Consider the following 20,191-nt stretch of genomic DNA (forward strand, 5'->3'; position numbering starts at 1 on the left):
GTCAGCCAAGAGCCGTTTACCTGGTGACAAATCATAATTGCTCATATTAAATCCAAAGTACCCCAACACATTTTCATAATTCTTTCCAATGCATTGCACAGAACTTGCCTGGTGGGCCAAGCAAACAGTTACCGAGCTTGGATGACAACCCAGAGTCCCAGATTGCAGTGCTTGTGAATACACAGAAAAACCCCTGTTAAACCCGCCTTGATGTGCTCCTGGTAATGGCACTTCATGTAGCCGGGGGTTTAACGGTTCAGGCTGTACAAGGGATCCTCCTGCCGTGTCTTGTTTCCACGTCCTTGTATCGCTCTAATCCGCGTTTGCACTTATTCAGCTTTTTCTGATTGTTCCTTTTCTTAGAGCAGCTTTCACTGTAATGCTGACGAAATGCACCCTTTCTTAGGCTAAACTAGGATGTTTTCAAGGTAAAAAATTGAATTCTGCAAATTAAATCATATTTATTCTCTGGTCTTCAGAAAGACACTTATTCTCCCTCCTGTGTGATTGCTAGGCTGCAGTCTCACTGGGACAGGTAGTGCCCTGACATTTGCATCTCCTGAGGTGGAGTTTATAGGTGGCAGGAAAAGAGAGATTCCCGCGGAAGTCAGTGTCAGGTTGTGCAGGCAGATCGCTCTCACCCTCTCTGTGCTCCTCAGAACCCATCCTCTGGCTGTGCTGCCAGCAGTCGGACTCCTGAGCCTCCCTGCAGAGATGGGGATGCAGAGTATGGGGGAGGTGAGGTCGTTTGACACCACAGGATGTTCGGAGAGCCGGATCTCTTCAGAAGTGAGAGTCTGTAGCGCCATTTCTGATCCTCTATGTTCTGTTTTTTCTGCTGGCTGTGGTTTGTTTGCTTCCTGCTTGCCCAATGAGCTGAAGTGGAGTAGGCTGCAAAAGGAGTGTGGTCCCCGGATCGCCCACAGTAGCCCTGATGTGTCTCTTTCTCTGCGTTGCAGCCCCTTCTCTGTGGATCCCTCCATCGGGACTCTTGGGATTGGTGATGCCGTGCAAGTGACAGTGGAGTTTCACCCGCTGAAGACCGGGGATCATTCCGGTTCCCTGGTAGTTCACTATGACACAGGTAAGTGCTGGGCACTGCGTGGTGCACGCTCTCTGCATCCTTCAGAACAGAGCCCCTTCTAGGCAGAATAACGTTAAACTTGCTTTGCAAACTACTTCTAAAAGTTTTTCTTTCAAAACCTCTGCACGTCTCCGTGCTTAGAAGGGAGCAGTTAAAGGGCAAAGGCTGAGCCTGTTCTGTGTGTCCTGTGTGGCTGTGTGCTGGTCCATCCCTGCTGTCAGCACGGTGTTCTCCCCCCAGCACGCCCCATGACAGTCACCTACCATCATTGCCCGATGTCGCAGCCACCTTAATTCCCTCTCCAGGTGTACCTCCCCTGTCCTTTACCTCGGGGAAAAAGTGACAAATAGTGTCACTTTAAGAGTAGGTGGGAAAAACTCAAGAAAAGGTGTGATGTTAAAAGGCTTCTGTCTGCCTTGGTTCAGCAGAGGTATCTCGTGATGCTGTTCAAGACACTTCTTCAGTTGCCTGAACGCATTTGGTGTGCATTTTCTCTTGCCTGAAAGAGAGGTTTGTTTTGTCCCTGTTCCTGAACTTCATTCCTGGGAAGTGTCATGTCCTCACCTAGGTGCGACTGCGATGCTTTAGCCCAGCAATGAGCGTTTTATTGTCTTGAGTTTGTAGAAGTTCTGTAAATTCTCTTATATCTTCCAAATGCTCTTTGCAGCCTTCTGAGTTATCACAGCTTTGTTTAATATTTTTCAGTCAGTGACACATTCACAGAAAATCTATGCTCACTCAGAGAAGCTCATTGGTTTGGGTAACACTTTCTTGACAGAACAACTGACATTTCAGAGAACGACAAAAGGTGCCTCATTTGTATGCGTTTAGGGAACCTATAGGATAAACTTCAGAGGGATAGATCTTTTCCTGGGTTGGATGAGGGCTAACAGGGCGGTGGGGTTTATACCATGTGAAATGGAAAGTGCAATTGAAGAATCCAGGGCCGGGATCTTCACAGCTTGCTTGGAAAACCTGAGCCTTGTTCTTACACCTGATCCCTCCATGGGTAATCTTTGCCAAAGTGCTTTTCATGGACAGGCCACGGGGACCAAACTATCTGCTGGCTCTGGGGTGGGCAACCTCCCCGTAACATGGTGCAGCTGCCTGGGAGATGAAGGCAGGATTTGTTCCTGCCTGTCAATACGGCGCTGCAGTTATTTTTTAATAAACCACAGACTGAGAAGGAGAGCAAGGAATAATTAAGGGATTATTTCTCACACTTTGCAGCATACAAAGAAGTAAAAGGCTGCTGAGATTAATTGCTGAAGTGAAACCAAAGCGTTTAATCAATCGGTCTTAAAAGCCGCTTGTTTTAGGCGTAGTGCAGAGCACCAGACCGTGTGACCCAGCCTGGCGGGGAGAGCCCTGGCTGCTTTGTCCTGCGCTGTCAGACTCCCTGCGACTCGCATACAAAAAGCAGCTGGGCTGCTCTTTCAGAGCTGCCAACATACTGTTTCTTATGAAGCGGAGGCACTAAGAGCAAAATATCAGTGTAGGGTGTTGGGAGGCGTTTTCCTTGCCTTACTGTGTGTCTGTATGGACTTGCTCACAAGTGGCAGTAGTTCTCAGTGAATCCCACTGGTTTTAGTGTGACTGATGCAGGATCAGGTGCGTGTTGCCTGGCTTTAATTTTAATTCAGATCTGTCCCTAGCATTGCTTAAGGAGACACGAAGCTCTTCCCTTTGCCTGCTATTTGGCTGATTAGAATTGTGCCTCCTTTACACTGTCCTGGTTAGGAGTGCAGGTGCTGTCCCCTGGACAGGCTGTCCGCGTGGTGGTAATTGTGTTGCTACAAACTTTACAGGTGAGTGTGAAGAAAATGTCTTTGCTGCTAAGAGCATAATGATTTACAGTGAAAATTTGATCTTCACTGCTTTACATGTCCCAGCTCCTCCATTTCCCCCATGTACATGGGTCTGGGTGTGAAAAAGCCCAGCTCATACTCCATCTGGGAACGTAAACGTGTTGGGATGCTGAATCCTTTTCCTTGGCTGAGCAGGCTTACTTCGGTAACGAGGCCACCCATGCAGGGGCTTGGCGCTGTGTTAGTGGTCCCTGTACACATGCAGGACACTCATGAAATCCCAGCCCTGGCTGTTTATTGCTGTTTGAGGCTGAACAAGTAATGGTAGCGTGGACGTGCCGGCACCTCTGAACATCTCAGCTACCACGAGGATAAAGCATCTGAGAAAACACTGCCTTGTTGTGATAGTCATCTGTGGTTTGGCTTTGGAGAAAGCAACCACCTTTGCAGAGCTCTGCTCTCTTTCCTCTAAGAACCCCCTTTCGACCAAGGGTCTTGTCATCTGTCTTGCAAGGCTGGCATTGCAGTCACTGAGTTCTAGGAACTCGTTTGAAAATGAAATGAAAATCCTATTGATTTAGTCTGTAGACCAAGTCTTTTCCTTCCTCTTTTTTCTCCTTTGTAAATTCACTGATGCATGTGGACAGGCAGCAGGGTTTAACTGAGGTTTAGCCCTTGTTGTGCTGCATTTTCTGTTCCTGAGATCGCTCAGACAAGTTGCTGAGTGTTCTCAATTTGAACTGACTTCAGCCGGAATGGAGGAGGCTCAGTACTTGCCTGAGCAAACTCCCTACCTCGGTACATCCTTGACTCGTCCCTGTATTGTGCAGGATACCAGGGTGGGAATACTAAAACCAGTTTCTGGCTTTAATCTTAGTCTTGTGCCAGTGTTTACAGGGGCTCTGGTGCTTCTGTGAGTAGCGTTAAGCTACTGTTGAGCTAAATTCATGGCAACAGACGGTGAGCTTCTGACGCCCACCGCTGTGTGCCACTGCCACTCCAGTCTGCAGCTGTTCATCTTCATGCACTTCTCCGTTCCTTCCACACCAGGAAGATTTACGGTAGCTGCTTAGAGGTGCTAAGAGGTGGGGAAATCTTCCGCTTCCTAAGCAAGAGCCCCTTTTGAATCCAAAGCTTCCCTGTAGTGCTCTAACTGCTGTAATTCTTTTTTATTTTGTGTTTAGTGCTGGCAGATGGTTAGAAACTGACATTATTCTGTGAGTTTTTAAAGAAGATCTTGTTTCCCATGTTAGATCCTAAGGTGTAAGCCAGACTGATGGTGTACAAGAGGCTTCTCTAGATTTTCCTTGGGCTATGAGGCATTAAAAAACTTTGCAAGGGGATTTTTCTTTCCTCCTGTCGTAGGTGGTGAGTGCATGTTGTGCTTTTTTTTCCTTCTCTTGTGAGAATTCCCAGCAGTATGGCTGGTTTCTGTCAGACTTTTATGTTCTCGTACATCTGCTTCAAAGTGAGTGGAGGGAGTCGTATATTGTAGGCAAAAAAGGTGTAAATAGGAGTTTGTGCAATTATATGTTGACTTTGCATCCTAACAGTAGCAGCACTGCAACAGACGGAGGGTTGGTAACTAATACTTTATACAGCCGATTGGTTATATGCTCTTATAGTTCAAACCACTTAGATTGATGGGTGAGTCTAGCTGGTCTCCAGAGTGTTTGTTTCTATCAAAACAGGTAATAGGTAACAACTGTTTCCTGTCTTTGTTTCCCCTTTCCTAGAGCTGCTTGTAATAATGAATTTTTCTCATGCTGTTATTGGTAAGGTTGTTCTGCTCCTTGCAGAGTATGGCCCCTCTCCAGGGCCTTGTGTTTCAGGAGAGCTGATTTGTCACTTTGAGGGTAGATGAAGGGGAATGAAGTTTGTGCTTCATTTGCTTGAGGTTTCTTTGCACAGCTTTGTAGCTCCACAACTACATAACACCCCTCTGAAGAAAACCCCTGCTCCAGCAACCCATGGAGCTGACTGCGTGAGCACAGACTGGGATGTATGTACTAGGAGGGTGGCTTGGAAGTTAGAAATCTCCTTCTGGCTGTTTTGTTCATCCTCAGGCATGCACAGAAACAGACATCTGCGTGACGCTGCATCCCCCATTTTTAGCACGTGAAAGATTTCTGGAAGAATGTGGTTTTCATCTCTCTGCAGGTCATCCTTGACCACAGCTTGTCTACTCTTATCACCAGTGGGAATCACTGACGTGTTCTAAGTGTCATTACCGGTGGAGGTGTTTCAGGACAGAACTGAACATTCATTAGCTCCTTTCCTTGTGGATCGATCAGCATCTGCTGAGAAGCAGAAGAACAGCTTGAAGGGTGACTGATTTATTAGGTGGTCTATTTAGCATGTCTTTGCCAGGCAATCAGAATGAAAGTTCCTGCACCATTTTCCCCATGGCCAAAAGCAATGTTTCAGCCAGTCGAGTACCCCAGCGTGTCGTTACTGTGGTAGCAATAACGATTAAAAATAGCCCGCGGCATCCTGGGTACGCGGCAGTGGTCTTCCATCCTCTGACGGTTTCATCGTCCTTTTCAAAACATTCTGCAAAGCTCCTTCATGCTGGGCAGGACAAAGCCTCCGTGCTGGCTTCTGGATATTCCTGTGCCGGAGTATTTCATCCTGGAACCAGGCAAACAGTTCTTGCTAAGCACAGTGCAGAGGGGTGCTGGGGAATGCGGTGGGTGCTCGGTCACAGAAGGATGCACGGCGGGAGCCTGACTGCAGGGAGATGGCTCAGCGTGCAGGAGAGCTGTCTGAAGAGCCTGCAGCCTGTCCTGTGGAGCACTGCTGCCTGGTCACTGCGTTCCACCTCCCTTTTCATCCCCATCTGTTGTCTTATGGCTCCTTGCAGGGCCTCTGGGGTAGAGACCCTCTGCTTTCACTGTGCTGCGTGGGCTCAGTGGGTGCTTTGCTGAGGCCGGGGCCACACTGGGGACTCTGGCCGTTACAGCAACAACTGTGGGCACGGTCATGAGGAGGATGCTCTGAGCTTTGTTGTAGCCTGGGAGTGGTTCTTTAGAGACACCTGTGTTGCCAGCAGCAGTTATTTAGTGGTGAGGTTTATAAAGGAGGTCTGGAGTAAATAACGTGATGGTTTAATGACGTCTGAAGGCAGCTCCTGAACACCGCCTCGGAGAAGCACTTGCAAATGACTGTCGCTGCTCCATGCTTCGCTCTGGGGCTGGAGATACAGGCGTGGGGACGGACAGACGCCTTTCTCAGGCCGGCGGAGACTCGGCGCATCCTGTAGGTGAAGCCATCAGCTTCCCAAGAGCGAAACAGCTCAGAGGAACGCTCCTGACTCTGATCTGGTGGTAGCTCTGTGGGAGACGCAGCAAAAAGCACATGGTGGGGCGGCTGGATCAGGCTGTAGGTGACTTCTCCAGCTTTCCAGAGATCGCTCGGCCTGGTGAGGTGACTCGCTTCTCCGGCGGTGAAGTGGTAACGGAGACCTCTGCACGCTGCTTGAAAAACAAGAATATGCCGGCAGTGGAGGCAGCTGGGTATGATAGCAGGAGCAGAAGAATTACTTCTCATAGGTCGATATGGGGGTACAGTCACATCCTTTTGAGTGAAGAGCTCTCCTTTCATTGCTTGCTTGTATTTTCAGTGAAAAAGCAGCAGCAGGAAGGCACTGTCTTCTGACAGACTGGGCAAATGAAATTACACTTGCTTTCCATGCTACCTAAATATTCCAAATGTGACTGTCATTCACTCCTAAAAGATTTACAATCCAAATTCAGAGAGCGAATCTCAGAGAGAAACCCAGGGATAGAGGAAGAATATGTCGTGGTGAAGACAAAATGCATCAGGGTGCTGTTTTGTTTCTCTTCAGTCTAATTGACCTGGCTACCAGCTTCCTAATGTTTAGAGCAGTAATCAATGAAGGAAAGTACCAGCTCTTGGACACTAGGAATGTGTTCTTCATCAAACCCGAAATTTGTTTCGAAATCTTGTTCAAGGTCTTGCTCATCTATCCTTTCTGTTTAAGCTCAGTTTGTACTGCTCTGAAAATTACTCCCTCTTGTACCAGGATGCTTGTGTAGTATTAGAAGAATTCAGAAAGATGCTTTAGCTCTTCTGTAAATTCTCTCTTTGTCTGTTTTCCTGCACAACAGGAGTCCCACAGATTTCTCACTTCAAGATAGTGAAAAGTTATCGTGGTGTGCTGATACCTGTGTCTGTAGCCATGTGGATGGATGCTGGGGTAAAACACAGAGGTGTTTCTGCTGTGTCAAAGAGCACCACTCAGGAGTGCACAACCCGAAGCATCTGTTCTGCTGCTCTGTAAAAAGTCTAGCGTTTAATTTCAAGTTCAGGCATTGCTTTGTTCAGGTTGCAGAGTGAAAGCTGTGTCCTGCCACCTGTAGGAAATGTATCAGAAGCATGTAAGAATGAGAGAGTTGACAGTCTGCAATAAGATCACGTTGTGTAAATAATGATAGGGCAGACACATCTAGATTCAGTAGATGCGCTTTCATGGCAGCCAAGCATCCCAAACCACACGCCATGGACACTGCCCTGCCAAGTGAAATGCCTAGTGCTATGTCGCTGTTACAGTACAGAGGGGTTTATTGAAAAACAGCCAAGAGTCTTAAATGAAACGTCACATCTGATTTTGACACCCAAGACATGAAGCCTGCAGCCGCCCGTGGCCGACCCTGGCCGGTCCGCTCTCCGTGTCAGCTCATGGGCCTGGCAGACAGATCCGTGGCTTCCTCCTGACTCGCTGGCAGCTGTGCGCACTCTCCTGGACCCGGCGATTTGTGGGTGTCTGTATTCAGCACGATGCCAAATGCTCTCGGTGGTAGAAGGTGCTCCGGCAAACCCTCCAGCCTTCAGAAGAGTCCTCGGTGCCTGCAGCCAGGAGCGCAAGGGTGGCTGCGTCCCCAGCAACTCCCCGCGAGAGCAGCAGTAGGGAATGTTTAGCAAATTGTGTAGAAACAGGCGGCGCACATGCTTTCTCCCTCGCGGGCTCCGGAGTTAGCATTTTTCTGTGCTGGAGGCTTTATTCTCATCTCTGTTGAATAGCTTCTGATGCCTTTATCTTCTAAGAATTTGTCCGGTTTCTCCCTGGATTTGCAGCTGTTAGCCTCTACAGCCTCCTGTGGCAGTGTGTTCCAAAGGAAGGAATACTCCCTGGAAAAGGACTGCCACTTTTGTGTAATTTCTGTCTAATAACATTATTTCAGGCCCTCAGGTTCCTGTTTTATGACAAATAGTGACAATTTTTTCCTTATTCACATTTCCCAGGCCATCCATGCTTTTACAAACCTCTCCCATCTATTGCCCGTATGATTTCTAGGATGAGGAGTCGTAGTCAATCTTCTTATAAAAGCTGCTTCATACTTGAAATTGTTCTTTCTGTCCTTCTCTATTTAGCTTGAGATGCTTCAGCTTGTTTTTTTGAGATCAGAACTATACCCAGTATTTCGAGACGCACGTGGCCATGGGTTTAGGCAGGGAGACGATGATAATTTTCATGGTGTTTATTTTGCAGTAGTTTGTCATCTTGATCGTTGTAGAGCGCTGGCTCGTGTTTCCATAAACCCAAGCTCGAGGCACTGTGCATGTCTCCCATTTCTTGGCTCCTGGCTCCTTTGCTTGCCAATATATGCCAAGGATTCAGTGGAGGGAGAGGCAGTGCTCATAAAGCATACCCGCCTCTGTAACTCTCCTGAACATCAGTCATTTCTGTATGCCAAGTTGTCCATTATAGAAAGCAGATTGTCAAGTCACTGTAAACATTGCTGCTGTCCTTGCAGCATAACTCTCATCTCTGACCACAAATCCCTACCACTCCATACTCCCTTAAGAGCGGAGAAATTGAGGCTATACAGGCATGAAGGCTGGGTTCTCTGTGTGTGGAGATGAGTGAATGACTCTGGAGAACTAGTGTTTTAAGGGTGAGTCAATCCCCAGTGCCCCCCCAAAAGAGGGGGCTACTTTTTTTTTTTTTTTTTTTTCCCTGGAATGAATGTGATTCTGCTGTGTTGTGTCTGGCTTCGGATTTCAGGAGTGCACCCAGCACACATCCAGCGCTCTCCCTGTGTTGTTGCACAGTAGCGCTTTAAAGGCAGGTCCGTTGGCTGGCTGCCTTGCTGTGACCTGTGCAGGGAGGAGGAGGCTCTGCCTTTGCAGAGGGATGCTCTCCAGGCTACGGCCAGGCTGCTGCACTTGTCCGTTGGGGCTGGCTCTGAGGCTTTAAGCGCCACTCCACAGAAATGCCGTTTCTAGAGAGCGTGTCTGACGTTTGCTGTTTGAGTCTCACCTGGGAAACACTTGCCTGCAAGAGGAAGAGTGAGCTCGGTACTGAAGTTTGATCTCAGTTGACTGCCAGGAGTTACTTGGCTGGGAAGAAGGAAGGTTTGAAAACTCTGGAAAGGAGGGAGCCTTTGGTGGGAGTCTGTTTGGGAGGGTGACGTGCTGGCAGGTCCTCCAGCAAGGCCCCAGTCGTTGGTCAGTTGATGTGCACAGCCAGGGACACTCTCCTCTTCAGCGGGCTCTGAGGTGGAAAGCAAAGATGCCCTCGCTCTGGTCGTTGAACGGCTTGGGAAGACGCAGCGTAGACTTGCAGACTCGGGCATAAGCAGCAGGGTCCCGGCTGAGGAAATGGGCTTGCAGGGCTGTAATGGGCAGGTCGGGGTGGGCCGTGCCCCACCAGTCTCGTCTTGACACGTGTTCACAAACCCACAGCAAGTGAGGGCGCTGCTTCTGCAACACAGTGAAGCTCTCTTCTGTGTCCCATCCTGCCCTGGGCTGTCACTTGTTCCTCTGAACCTCCCTTTCCTGCCTGCGTGCCCCCAGGCATCTTTGGGTGTCAGCAACAAGGGACCAGGAGAGACACAACGCTGGGCGAGCCCTGACTGAGGTGGGACTCCTCAGAGTCACCTGAACGACTTGGATGCAGAATTCTCTATGACTCGAGTGGGATGGCAACCCAAAGGCCACCTGGGCACATCGGAAAAATCTCACTGTACATACTGTCACCTTGGGGATAGATCTCTACAAATGCACCCAGAAATAAGGTGCTGACGGTGGTGCCATCCTCATTCTGTACACGGGCAGCTGTCAGGATGTGATGAATGTGCTGATCTGTGGAACTGCCAATACAGCTAAAAGCTGTAAGAGTTTGTTACTGGTGGTTTGCTTTGTTCCTCGTACTTCCATCAGCAAGTGAGATGAGCAAAGACTCCCCTGTGCTTTTTTCCAGGTGAAGATATTCACACCAGCCTCTCTGGGGCAGCTGTAGATGTCAACATCGGTCTGGCCAGGAGCTCCCTGACAGTTGAGAAGACTTACCTCACACTGTCAAACCACAGATCTGTAGTCATCCACAATCGGAGTGAAATCAAGGTTCACTTCCAGTGGAAGGCTTTTTCAACTCAGGAAGAGGAGGATCATCAGAGGCTGAGGTTCGTTTGAAAGATTCATTTCAGTAAGATACACTGCCCAAGGGTAAAACTAACATGTGGCCTCAAGAGGTGTGGTGCATTGAATGGTTTAGGGCAAGTAAACCATCTATGGCATCAGGTTAGGTGTCCCTGGGCTTTAGGGTAATGGAGCTCAGTGCCTCGCATTCCAGCTCCATCCATAGTCCAGCTGAGGATGGCGTTTTGTGGAGGAAAGGTTGATTGCAGTGACTGGATTCCCTCAGAGAGCAAATTTGCATTTTAGGGAGCCCCAAACCACTGATATCCAGAGACCCCTGGGTTATGGGGCGTCCATGAGGCTGAGGAAAGTGTCAGCACTCGTTCCCTGGGACTGCACTGAGTAGCAGCACTTAACATAGCTGCAGGTAGCATAACTGTTGTGATATTCACTGCAGCTTCTTCCACTCCAGCTTTGGTAAGGTGGCAGGCTCCTTCTCCAGGAATGTGCAGGGTCAGGTGCTGTGCTGGCCCAGCAAGTTGAGGCCGTCCTGCTGTAGGATGTTGAATTGCCTTGCACTGTCCCGGTTTCCAGCACAACGAGGTGTTTCTACCCTTCCTCAGAGACTGGGGAGAATTTGGAGGTGAAGGGTTCCGCAGGGAAGGCAGGGCAGCACGGGACAGAGCGCGTTTGGGCTGCAGCAGCCTGTGTCTTCATGGTGCTGAGAGATGGGGCAGGTTCTTCCAAGGGTGTCTGTGGTGAAGCTTTGACATTCCCCTTTCAGGCAGCAGAGACACACTTATAGCCCGGGGGGATGAACTGGAAATGACACTTAAAAGTTTGGGTGATTAAGGGAATCCTTGTGGGACTTTCCAGACTTGCGTGGATGTAGGTGTGTAGGAGTTAGCTCACAGCTGATCAGGAAAGTGCCTTAAACTGGAGCACTTTTTAAAGGCTTCTGAGCCAATAAAGTTCAACATAATTAGGTCAGAAATGCCTTGAAGGCCAAAACTAGTTTTCCACTGTTCTCTATTTTTAATTACACAGTGTGTGACTTCCATGCAAGCTGAATGTGTTGAAAGAAAACCTCGTTGCCTTCTCTGGGCCCTTGCCTGGACCCTTCCTTTACCGCTCTCTCCTCACCTGCCTGTCTCAGATTGGACCCTGAGTGATCCTCTTTCCCCTCAGAAGCAACCGGGCTTCCCCACAGTTCACTTCAACCTGATTCATTTCCAATTACATTTGATCTCATGCCAGTTTATGTCCTGAGTCTGACCGGGACGTTCTGTTCTTCCTCCTTGCAATCCCAGGGATGGTCATAGCTCCAGGGCCACTGTCCTGCTGCCAGAGAAGCTTTAGAGATCTCGGAGCAGAGAGGACTTTTTCCATGAGAGGAGGCAGTGCAGGACCCTGCTCTGGGCTGTGACCCCAGAAGACCTGGATCCTTAGGTGGTGTATCCAGGGGTTTGCTGTGTCTCCCTCCTGCAGGACTTTCTGGGATGTAATGGTGGAATTATTGTCCGCTGATGGAGGCTGAGCTGGGGGTTGCTCATCGGTGGCGGGAAGCCCTCCTCACGCGCAGGGCTGTAGGTCAGCCGTGGAGAAACATTCCCCACTGCACCCCAGGGGGGGCGAGCCAAAGCAAGTGCTTTTGGTGCTGGTGCCAGCCTTTGCCCCAGGCTCTGTCTGTGTACAGCTAGTAACATCCGTGACCGTATTTCCGTTGGAACTGTATTTGAATTTAGCTGGGTGATGGTTGCTATCCTGGTTTTACTACATTGCCTTGATCTGCTGCTACACATGGAGCCTTCCACTCATCCCCCCAGAGTGGTCACCTGCTGGTTCTTCATGGCCGGGGACTGGAGTGTGCAGAGGGGACAGCGATGTGCCAGCTAGGAAGCAACTGCTCTGTAGCAGCGCTCCCTTATCTCTTGGTTGTGATCTTTAAACTCTAGAATGATTTCTGCTACAGCTGCCAAGTAAGGGAGAGATGAACTGCGTCATAGCCCTACAGAGATGGCCAAAAAGAGGAAAAAGATAAGGTGGTTCAAGGCCAGACGCAAGGGTTTGGATTCAGAGATGCTGGTCCAGACTTCTTTAGTGGGTGATGCCAGGAAAAGTGCCTTCCCCTCTCAGGGCCTCTGTTTCCATGCACATATAGACATTGGTCTCACCGAAGTGATGCAATGCCTGAATTCATTGGTTTGCCTTTACAGTGCTCTGGGATCCTCTGGTGAGAAGTGGTATAGGGCACAGAGAGCACATTTAGCTTGCTTACCCCTGCAGGTCCAAAGGGGAAGGAAAAAGGAGTGATGCCAGTGGCCTGCAGCTGAAACCCAGCTGCGTCTCCCCCTGCCAGTGAAGCCCTGCAGTGGGTGCTCCTGCATCCTGATCTGGCTCCCCCAGGCAGCTCTGTGGTAGGAAAAGCCAGTTGGGGTGGTCGGTGGATTCTCCATCAGTTGTGGCAGAGGCTTTGAGCCAGGAGGCTCTCGAGGGCTGCTGGCTTTCAGAAACCTCTTCTGAGCTTGTAAGAGTGGAGTAAACCTGCGTGCCGTGGTGGCGGCCAGCAAGTGATAATCTGACCCGTGGGGGACCCCGTGGCTTGGGGTCAGCCCCTCGCTGAGCTGCTGCTGATCCTCCCCGAGCGCTTTGCTGCCCCTGCGCTCACACGAGTCTCTGCAAATATGTTGCTCATTAAATGATCTGCTTGGTTTGTCTCTCCCCGTGGCTGCAGGCTGCAGAGGCGGAAAGGGGGCAAGATGGACCGTTGTCTGAGGGAGTGCAGGGTGGACTCTGCTCTTGGAGAACGCCTTCCCCTTCTCTCCTGCCCCTTCCAGAACCAGCGGGCAAAGGTGCAAGGAGACTCCATGCTTTTCTCCGACGATGTGTTCAGCCTTGAGCCAATGGTAAGTGATAGCTGAGAACCTCCCTTCCTTCTCCTCCCTGGCTGAGGTCACTTGGCAGGTCCCTGTGTCAGCTGGCTTGATGGGCCAAGAGATAACACCAGGTTTCTAGGGAGGCTGCGAGAGCTTGTTGGAAAAAGCATCTCTGTGGGCTCCTGGCAGAGCGAGAGGCTGCCTAAAGCTGAGCTCTGCTGCAAGGGCTATAAATTAAGGGCGCTTGGTAAGTGTCCTTACACTGTTGAGAGCCATCGATAACGATGAGTGAGGGCACAGCTTACACATAGTGTGTGGGGATTAACAAAGGACATTAGAGCGCTCTCGGTTCACATATTGACCTGAGGAATGAAATGGTCCTCTGTGGAAAGGAGGCCAAGTTCAACCCAAGTTTGATCAGAGAGATACCAATCTCTTCATATAACCTGGATGGATACCACGGCTCAATCTCCCTTCCAGTGTCATCTGTGAGCCTGGACACAAGGCTGGCAGGTTTAAACGGACTTCCTGAGTTTCATGGCGCATAGGTACAGACATTTTATTGCCTCTTCTGTTTATGCAAGCAAAACCCCATATCCTGCAATCGGCCAGATCCCTGGTTCTGAGTATTTGCATGGTCTGAGATGAAGAATGCCCACTGTCCGAGCAATGTAAAATCCCTTTTCATCTTGGAGTAAATCCTAGGATAATCTCAACCTCTTCTTCCTTTTAAACTTTTTTTTTTTTTTTTTTTTTGTTCAAGGAAGGGGATCATCTCCTCTTCTTAGTTGTTCCTATATCCCATATAAGGCTGAGAGCCACCAATGTTGGCACAGCGGCAGTTTCACACCACAGTAGCTGACAGCAGCATGATGTGACCAAGAGATTGTGTCAGAGCAGTGGGAATGTTGTAGAGAGAGGGAGCTGATCAGCTGAGCATTAGGACCAGCCTGTGGTGTGTCAGAGCTGATTTTGGAGTGTGCCTCAGGGCTCCTGCTGCTTTACAGTCAGACTGTCTCTACAAGTAGCTTAACCTGCTCTTAAGCTCCTGAATGCTTTGAGGTGAGGTCCAGAAGTCTGGCTGCCCACAGCGCCGAGTCCTGGCGCTCCATGTAGTGACATACGGACATAAAGTGTAGCCTGGCCTCAAGTCTCGAGGGGAAACCTTTCCTGAACGGAATGTTACACAGGTTGCTCTAGGACTGACTATAAGTGGGCTACCACATGAGTCTCTCCCCTTCTGTTTTGTCCAGCATTACCAACCTTTTGATTTCCATGAATCCCATTATTGATGGAACAATCAATTTCACATTCACTTTTGCTCATGCCTATCTTTCCCCCTGGCATATGGGTGTCTTTACATCAAATGGTAGTAAGCATTTTCTACTTTTATTAAATGTAGAATCTAAAACTCTACTGCTGCTGGCTTCCACAACCTTCTTTGCGGTGACAGCCCTGTAACTTTTAGCCTGGACAGACACCCTTCGTGCACTGCCATGTAAATCTGCTGGAGAGGCCCCCCAGAGATGGGACCTTATGTCAGTGGACCGTTAGCTGCCAGTATTTTCAGGTGCTGCAGTCTGTAGAAGCTGCAGCAGGTCGCTTCAGTCTGTATAGGGTTTACTCGCTGATGGAAATAACAGAAAAGAGGAGGTGTGATTTTGGAATTACCATGTGGATGAGAACATTCTGAGCAGTTGCCCAAGCCTGTGGGAAACAAGCTGATACGCAGCTCTGACTTTCTGAGCACATCTCAAATTTGGTTTATTTTTGCATCTACACATGATGTGTCAGCAGGGGCAGCTGTGGTAGAGGCCCAGGTGGCTCCCAAGGGACAAAGTCCTTGCTGTTTGCTGCATCCTCCCTGCCCCAGCTTGTCTGTAAGTCCCATTGGAGACCTGTGGGAGCTGACTCCTTGGAAATGGCAACCAGAGGAGAGGGAGGACGAGGACTTACTGCTACACTGACCTTGACAAGTCCTCACTGTCCTGTCCTTGCCTGGTAGTGACTCCTCAGTGCCACGTGTGAACTCTGGGCTGATGGAGGTGGTCGACAGCATGTCCAGGTTACGAAGGTGCTACTGTTGTTGATCTAGAGGTTGGGCCAGGAGGTGACAGTGGTGTTTGTTGCTGCAAACCTGCACCTCAGCTGGGGAACCAAGCTGGTCCCCATCCACATGAGAAGCTACTGCAGAGCACTTTGGTTTTTGGCGGAAGGCACCATCTCCAGTGGAGCTGTGGTCCATCCCACAGTTCCCTGTGGGCTCTGTTATTTATGGAAAGAGGCAGATGTTAGCTGTGGCACTGCCTTTCTCCTAAGTGCCCTGAGCTGAGAGGATGCACTTTGAGTGTCATTTTAGTACTTCTGTTGCCAGCTCTGTCTTGTTTTCTTTGACTGCTTTGAGTGTGATTTCCTTCCATGGATTGCCTTCCCCCTCTGCAAAGCAAAGCAGGTGATTTGACCAGCAGTTGGTGGTGCCTGGCTTTTCAAGACCAGCTTTTTCTGACTCCGACTGGTGGAGATCTAGCAGATCCTCATTATTTAGGGGCTGAGGGAGGAGAGATAGGATCTGCCATGTATTTACGGTTGGGCTCTTGCAGAGAGATCACTTGTGTAGCTGTGAGTCCCGGTGTGCCATCCCCTCGTGTATCACCGTGCTTTATGCTGTAGCAAAGCCAGGGTAGGACAGCTGGAGTGGTGGTGCTGTACCATCGTACATCCACCGTCTGTATTTTATGCCACCTGCCAGCTGCAGCCTGTCTGAGGCCAGAAGTGTTTCAGCCAGAAGTGTTGCAATACCATGTTCACAGCACTGCATAGTTTTACATCTGTCCTGGTTACCATCCACGGTGGCTCTCCATGCTCTGACTCCGCTGCCCTCCTATAGAGAACACGTCGCCCAGGCACGGGGCTCGCTCCTGAGGTGCCCCGAGGCTCGGACGCGTGTAGCAGTAGCCTGCAAGGGTGGGTAATGAAGCATTTCCTTCCAAGCAGCAGTTCTTTTTTCCCCTGTGGGGTCGCAGGAATGCAAGGAACCTCTTCAACAGCCCATTTTAATTTCCCAGGAGAAATAACTCACAGTATTTTCTGTGAGCTATTTCACAGTTCTTCCCTCTGTTCTGTTGACTCTGAGCAGGCTGTGCCTTAGGGAATTCTTTGCAGCTGCAGCCCAATAACTCCCCATGTCATAGCTCTTCCATTGTTGTGGGGGCTGTCCTTTGAGCTATAAGGGCTAATTCGATGGGAAGTATTATAGTTACTTAATATTTATGCTGCAGGAGTGCCAGAGGCTCCACTCCGTTCAAGGCTCTTCTGGACAAAGCAGCGAGGATACCCAGCAGCATGCAGAATCAAAGCCTCGCTTTGCTGATAGAAAAAGAACTCTGTTCGTCTCCTTCTATAAGCTGATATTTTCCTTCCTTTGTCGAGTGTTATCACAGTTGTCAGAGGTGCCTCTATTTATGTCAACAAACACACAAGGAAAATTGGTAATGCTAGGGGTTCAGGGGATGTGAGTGGTGTCTCACTTGCAAGAAGTGAGAGCCTTTAGAAACCAGGCATGCCTCCGAAACTGTGCGACAAGGCTCCCTGGGACTGAGCGCCAGTGCCAGGACTCTCTGGGCGAGAAGCAGAGAGAGAAGACCCCGAGGAAGCAGCAGAGAGCTGCAGACACACTGGTAGCATGGCCCAGACTTAAATCCCTGAGCAAGAGCATGACACGGAAAAGAGCCTGTTGGTTGAAAGAGGTGTGGAGCTGTAAGCAAACCCCATCTCTTCTTCTCTGAGCCTGTGTTCAGGGACACAGGAGCGTGTGCACCTCGCAGAGAGAAACAGGGTGCATCTGTCTCTCAACTCCTTTCCCAGATCATCCGTCAGCTGGAGGAGCCTGCGTGCTGGCTGGCTGCTCACGGCTCGGGGCAGAAGCAGCCGCCAGCGGGCAGGAGCCTGTTCTTCTTCTATCCCCAGGCAGGAGGGCTCGTTCTGCTTGGTGCTGCGTGCCCCACTCACCGCAGTACGTTAAATACTTAGGGGCGTGTACAGGTGAAGGGTATAAGAGGCAGCACCTTTGTAACTAAGAATGGGAAATTCTCTTTGATTTGTTAAATCTCTCCTGACCTGAGTAAAAGTCGTCATGTAGCCATAGTGCTACAGAGATACATGGGAAGGTTTGGAGGCGAGAGGGACCTTTTTCTTAAACTGGCTGGCATCTCTGGAGAAATCCTACTGGATTCACTGGAGCGTGAGCCAGTTTGGTGGCTTCATTATAGCCCTAATTTAACAAAATGCCTCTACCAGATGCCAGTAAAGGTAAGAGACTTAGAAAGTTCTTTTGAAGCTGCTTCCAAACCCCCCTAAATTTTGTTGATAAGTGTTGCTTGTTCCCTGCTCTTCACTGATGCTCTACATAAAGGCTACAGGGCTGTGGTTGAAAACAAGAAATGTGACATTTGAAGCTAAGTGGTTTGCTGTCTTCTTCTGTTTCAGGAGGGAGATATCTGGCCAAATTCTTCAGCTGAAGTTAACGTGATCTTTAGACCCCGAGAAGCCAGAGTCTATCAACAAACGGTCTACTGCGACATCTCAGGTACGGCTCCTTTCTCCTGCTTCTGTTCCCCACCGTGGAGGCGCAAGTAGTCTTGCAGCCCCCTCGGTTCTCGTCTAGTTGGTAGGAAGGGTCAGTGGTCAGCAGGGTGCTGGCACGTGCCCACTGCCCCTGCGGTTTCCAGGCGGTCTCCTGTCCAAGGCCAGCCCTCAGGATGTGTGGCTACAAGCCTGGATCACTGATCCCAGAACAACCAAGGCAGTGAAGGGATAAGTTCTCATGCCGTGAGTTTGCCAGCATTTGCTCTGCTGCCAGGTGCCTGTAGAGGCCAAAGAGCTCCAGAGCTAAGCTTCAGTGGGCGAGCACCACGTCCCCGTAGAGCATTTGCCTCCAGGAGGAGTCTTTATTACACGGATGCATCATCAGACTCCTGAGGCGGTAGGAGCTGAGTTACAAATGTGCTTCCAGAGCCTGGATCCCCTCTCACTACCCCGACACTGCCAGACCTTGGGTGGCTGAGCCCTGCTGAGCGCGGGCTGTCTGCAGAAGGACACCTCTGGCCAGCACGTGAGAATTGTCACCTTGTGGCTCTGAGTCTGTGGTGCCTCCGGGTACGCTGCGCAGGGCTTGCTGTGCTCAGCGGGGTGAGCGCCCTCCCTGGAAATCAGAGTCCGAGCAGTCTGCTAGGCAAGCTTTATGCTCATCCTGTCTGACAGAAGTGCCATCGCGTCTTTTGCTGGGAGCAGTTATCTCTGGCCCACGTGAGCTGCACCTTCTGTGCCCTGGGAGAGGTGATGGCCTTGCTGTGCTAGCACGGGGCAGGGAGTGCCTGCAGCAGGCTGCGGGGTTCGGGTCACCTCATCCTTCCTCTCTGTCTCTGCGTGGTGCTGCTTAAGGTGTTTTTCAAGACTGGGAGAGCGCTGTCAGGCTTCCATCCAGGGAACGTGATGGTTTTTCCCCGTCTGAGAGGAAGAGGCATGAGGCCCGTGGTCCTCCAGCAGCCAGGCGCCTGTTCTGGAGTGTGCTGAAGTCACTAACCCAGCTGCTTTGTCGCTTTACTTACTGCCCTAAGCTGGGGGATACAAATGTCACAAAACAGCTTTTTATTTATACTGTAATTGTGCAGGGTTTACTTGGCAAATGCCCCCTACAGTCATTACCCAGGGCTTGTGTTCACAAAGTGTCTTCCTGCCTCCCAGCTGCAGCTGCTAGAGCTGTGGAAGGAAAGGATCGATTTAAAAAGTTGCGCCTGAGGGATTCCTCGCTCAGTGCTGTGCTTCTGGCTCTGGGATTTTTGCTCTTGTGATGGGGGTGTCCATCATTTTGCTGCAGGCATCTCCAGGGGTTGTGCCAGGAGAGCGTTTTTGTTGCAGAGAAATAGGAAGACTACTTACATGCAACCCTTGAGCTGGTCTGAGAGTTACAGGAAACAGAGATGAGCAAATGATCTGTTTAGAAAGAGAAGCCTGCTCTTGAAAAGGTCCTGATGGACCCTTGGGAGAACTGAACTCCCCCACTGGCTCCTTGGAAGAGAACCTCAAGGAGGTCATTGAAATGATGCACCTAGCCCCCTCCCTTACTAACCAGAGCTGACCCCCTGTATTATCGGGGTGGAAACTGTCCCAGAGTCAAGGTCCCTGAGTGCAAGGAGAGTTTAAAGAAGAGAACAGTGATCTTTAACTAGAGAGTCAGTTACCTTTGCTTCTTGATTCCTCTAAGAAGCGTGACTGCCTTCCTCATGCACTGGCATGCCAGTCACAACGCCTTTGGAGGATGGTTTGCAGAGGGTGTGTGTCCCTTGCTGGGAACGCTTGGGAGCTTTTCCCAGTGCAGCCCCATGAGTTGTGCAGCTGGATCTCATGCCCCTCTGGAAAGGGGCTTTGCTGGCCTCCACTTTTTTGGAGGTGCCTCCTTGAATTGCCAAGCAGATGCTTCTGCATGCAGTGATTTACAGAACTAATCAGCACTGTGCAACTTGCCAAGCTGGCAGTTAAGAAGTGGTTTGAAATTTGCCCTCGTCAAATATTGAATCTCAAAATGAACTTCCTTAGTTATTCATGCAAATAAAGCTGTGGCTCTTGAGTGCTGGAAGGAAGCACATGGTGGGGGCTCAGACACCTAAAATTCAGTTTTAGGTTTGTCTGCACACAGAACTGAACTGGGTTACACCTTGCAAGACCCTTTCTTAAGCCACTCCTGCAGGGAGCAGCAGAATCCCACGTGATGATCAGTCCCTTAGCTTCTGACAGAACTGTCCTGCATCATGTAACACTATTGATGTGGTCAGATGAGAATCGTGTTCAAAACCAGTCACAAGGGACGGGGACAGTCTGTGAGCAAGCAACTGAGTGTCAGAAAGCAGCAGAAGTTAAGGCCTTTGGCAGCAGAGCCCCGTGCTGTTGGGCCACCTAGACCCCTATTTATTTGGAAGCGAGGCAGCAGCGCCACCCTGTGCACCCTGTGACCCGCCGCTGCGTTATTCCTGCTGAGATCCCAG

At 50.0% G+C, this 20,191-nt stretch overlaps 1 protein-coding gene across 1 annotated transcript in view; it reads left to right on the forward strand.

Annotated features, from left to right (window-relative positions):
* The window catches only part of LOC141954988 (hydrocephalus-inducing protein homolog), a 208,826-nt gene that overhangs the window by 134,157 nt on the left and 54,478 nt on the right, over positions 1-20,191 (forward strand). The window contains 4 exon segments of the mRNA XM_074895066.1: positions 960-1,084; positions 10,118-10,319; positions 13,010-13,181; positions 17,637-17,736. Coding sequence (XP_074751167.1) covers positions 960-1,084; positions 10,118-10,319; positions 13,010-13,181; positions 17,637-17,736 — 599 coding nt within the window.

The sequence above is a fragment of the Athene noctua genome, unplaced genomic scaffold (genome assembly GCF_965140245.1).
Source record: "Athene noctua unplaced genomic scaffold, bAthNoc1.hap1.1 HAP1_HAP1_scaffold_50, whole genome shotgun sequence".
NCBI lineage: Eukaryota > Metazoa > Chordata > Aves > Strigiformes > Strigidae > Athene > Athene noctua.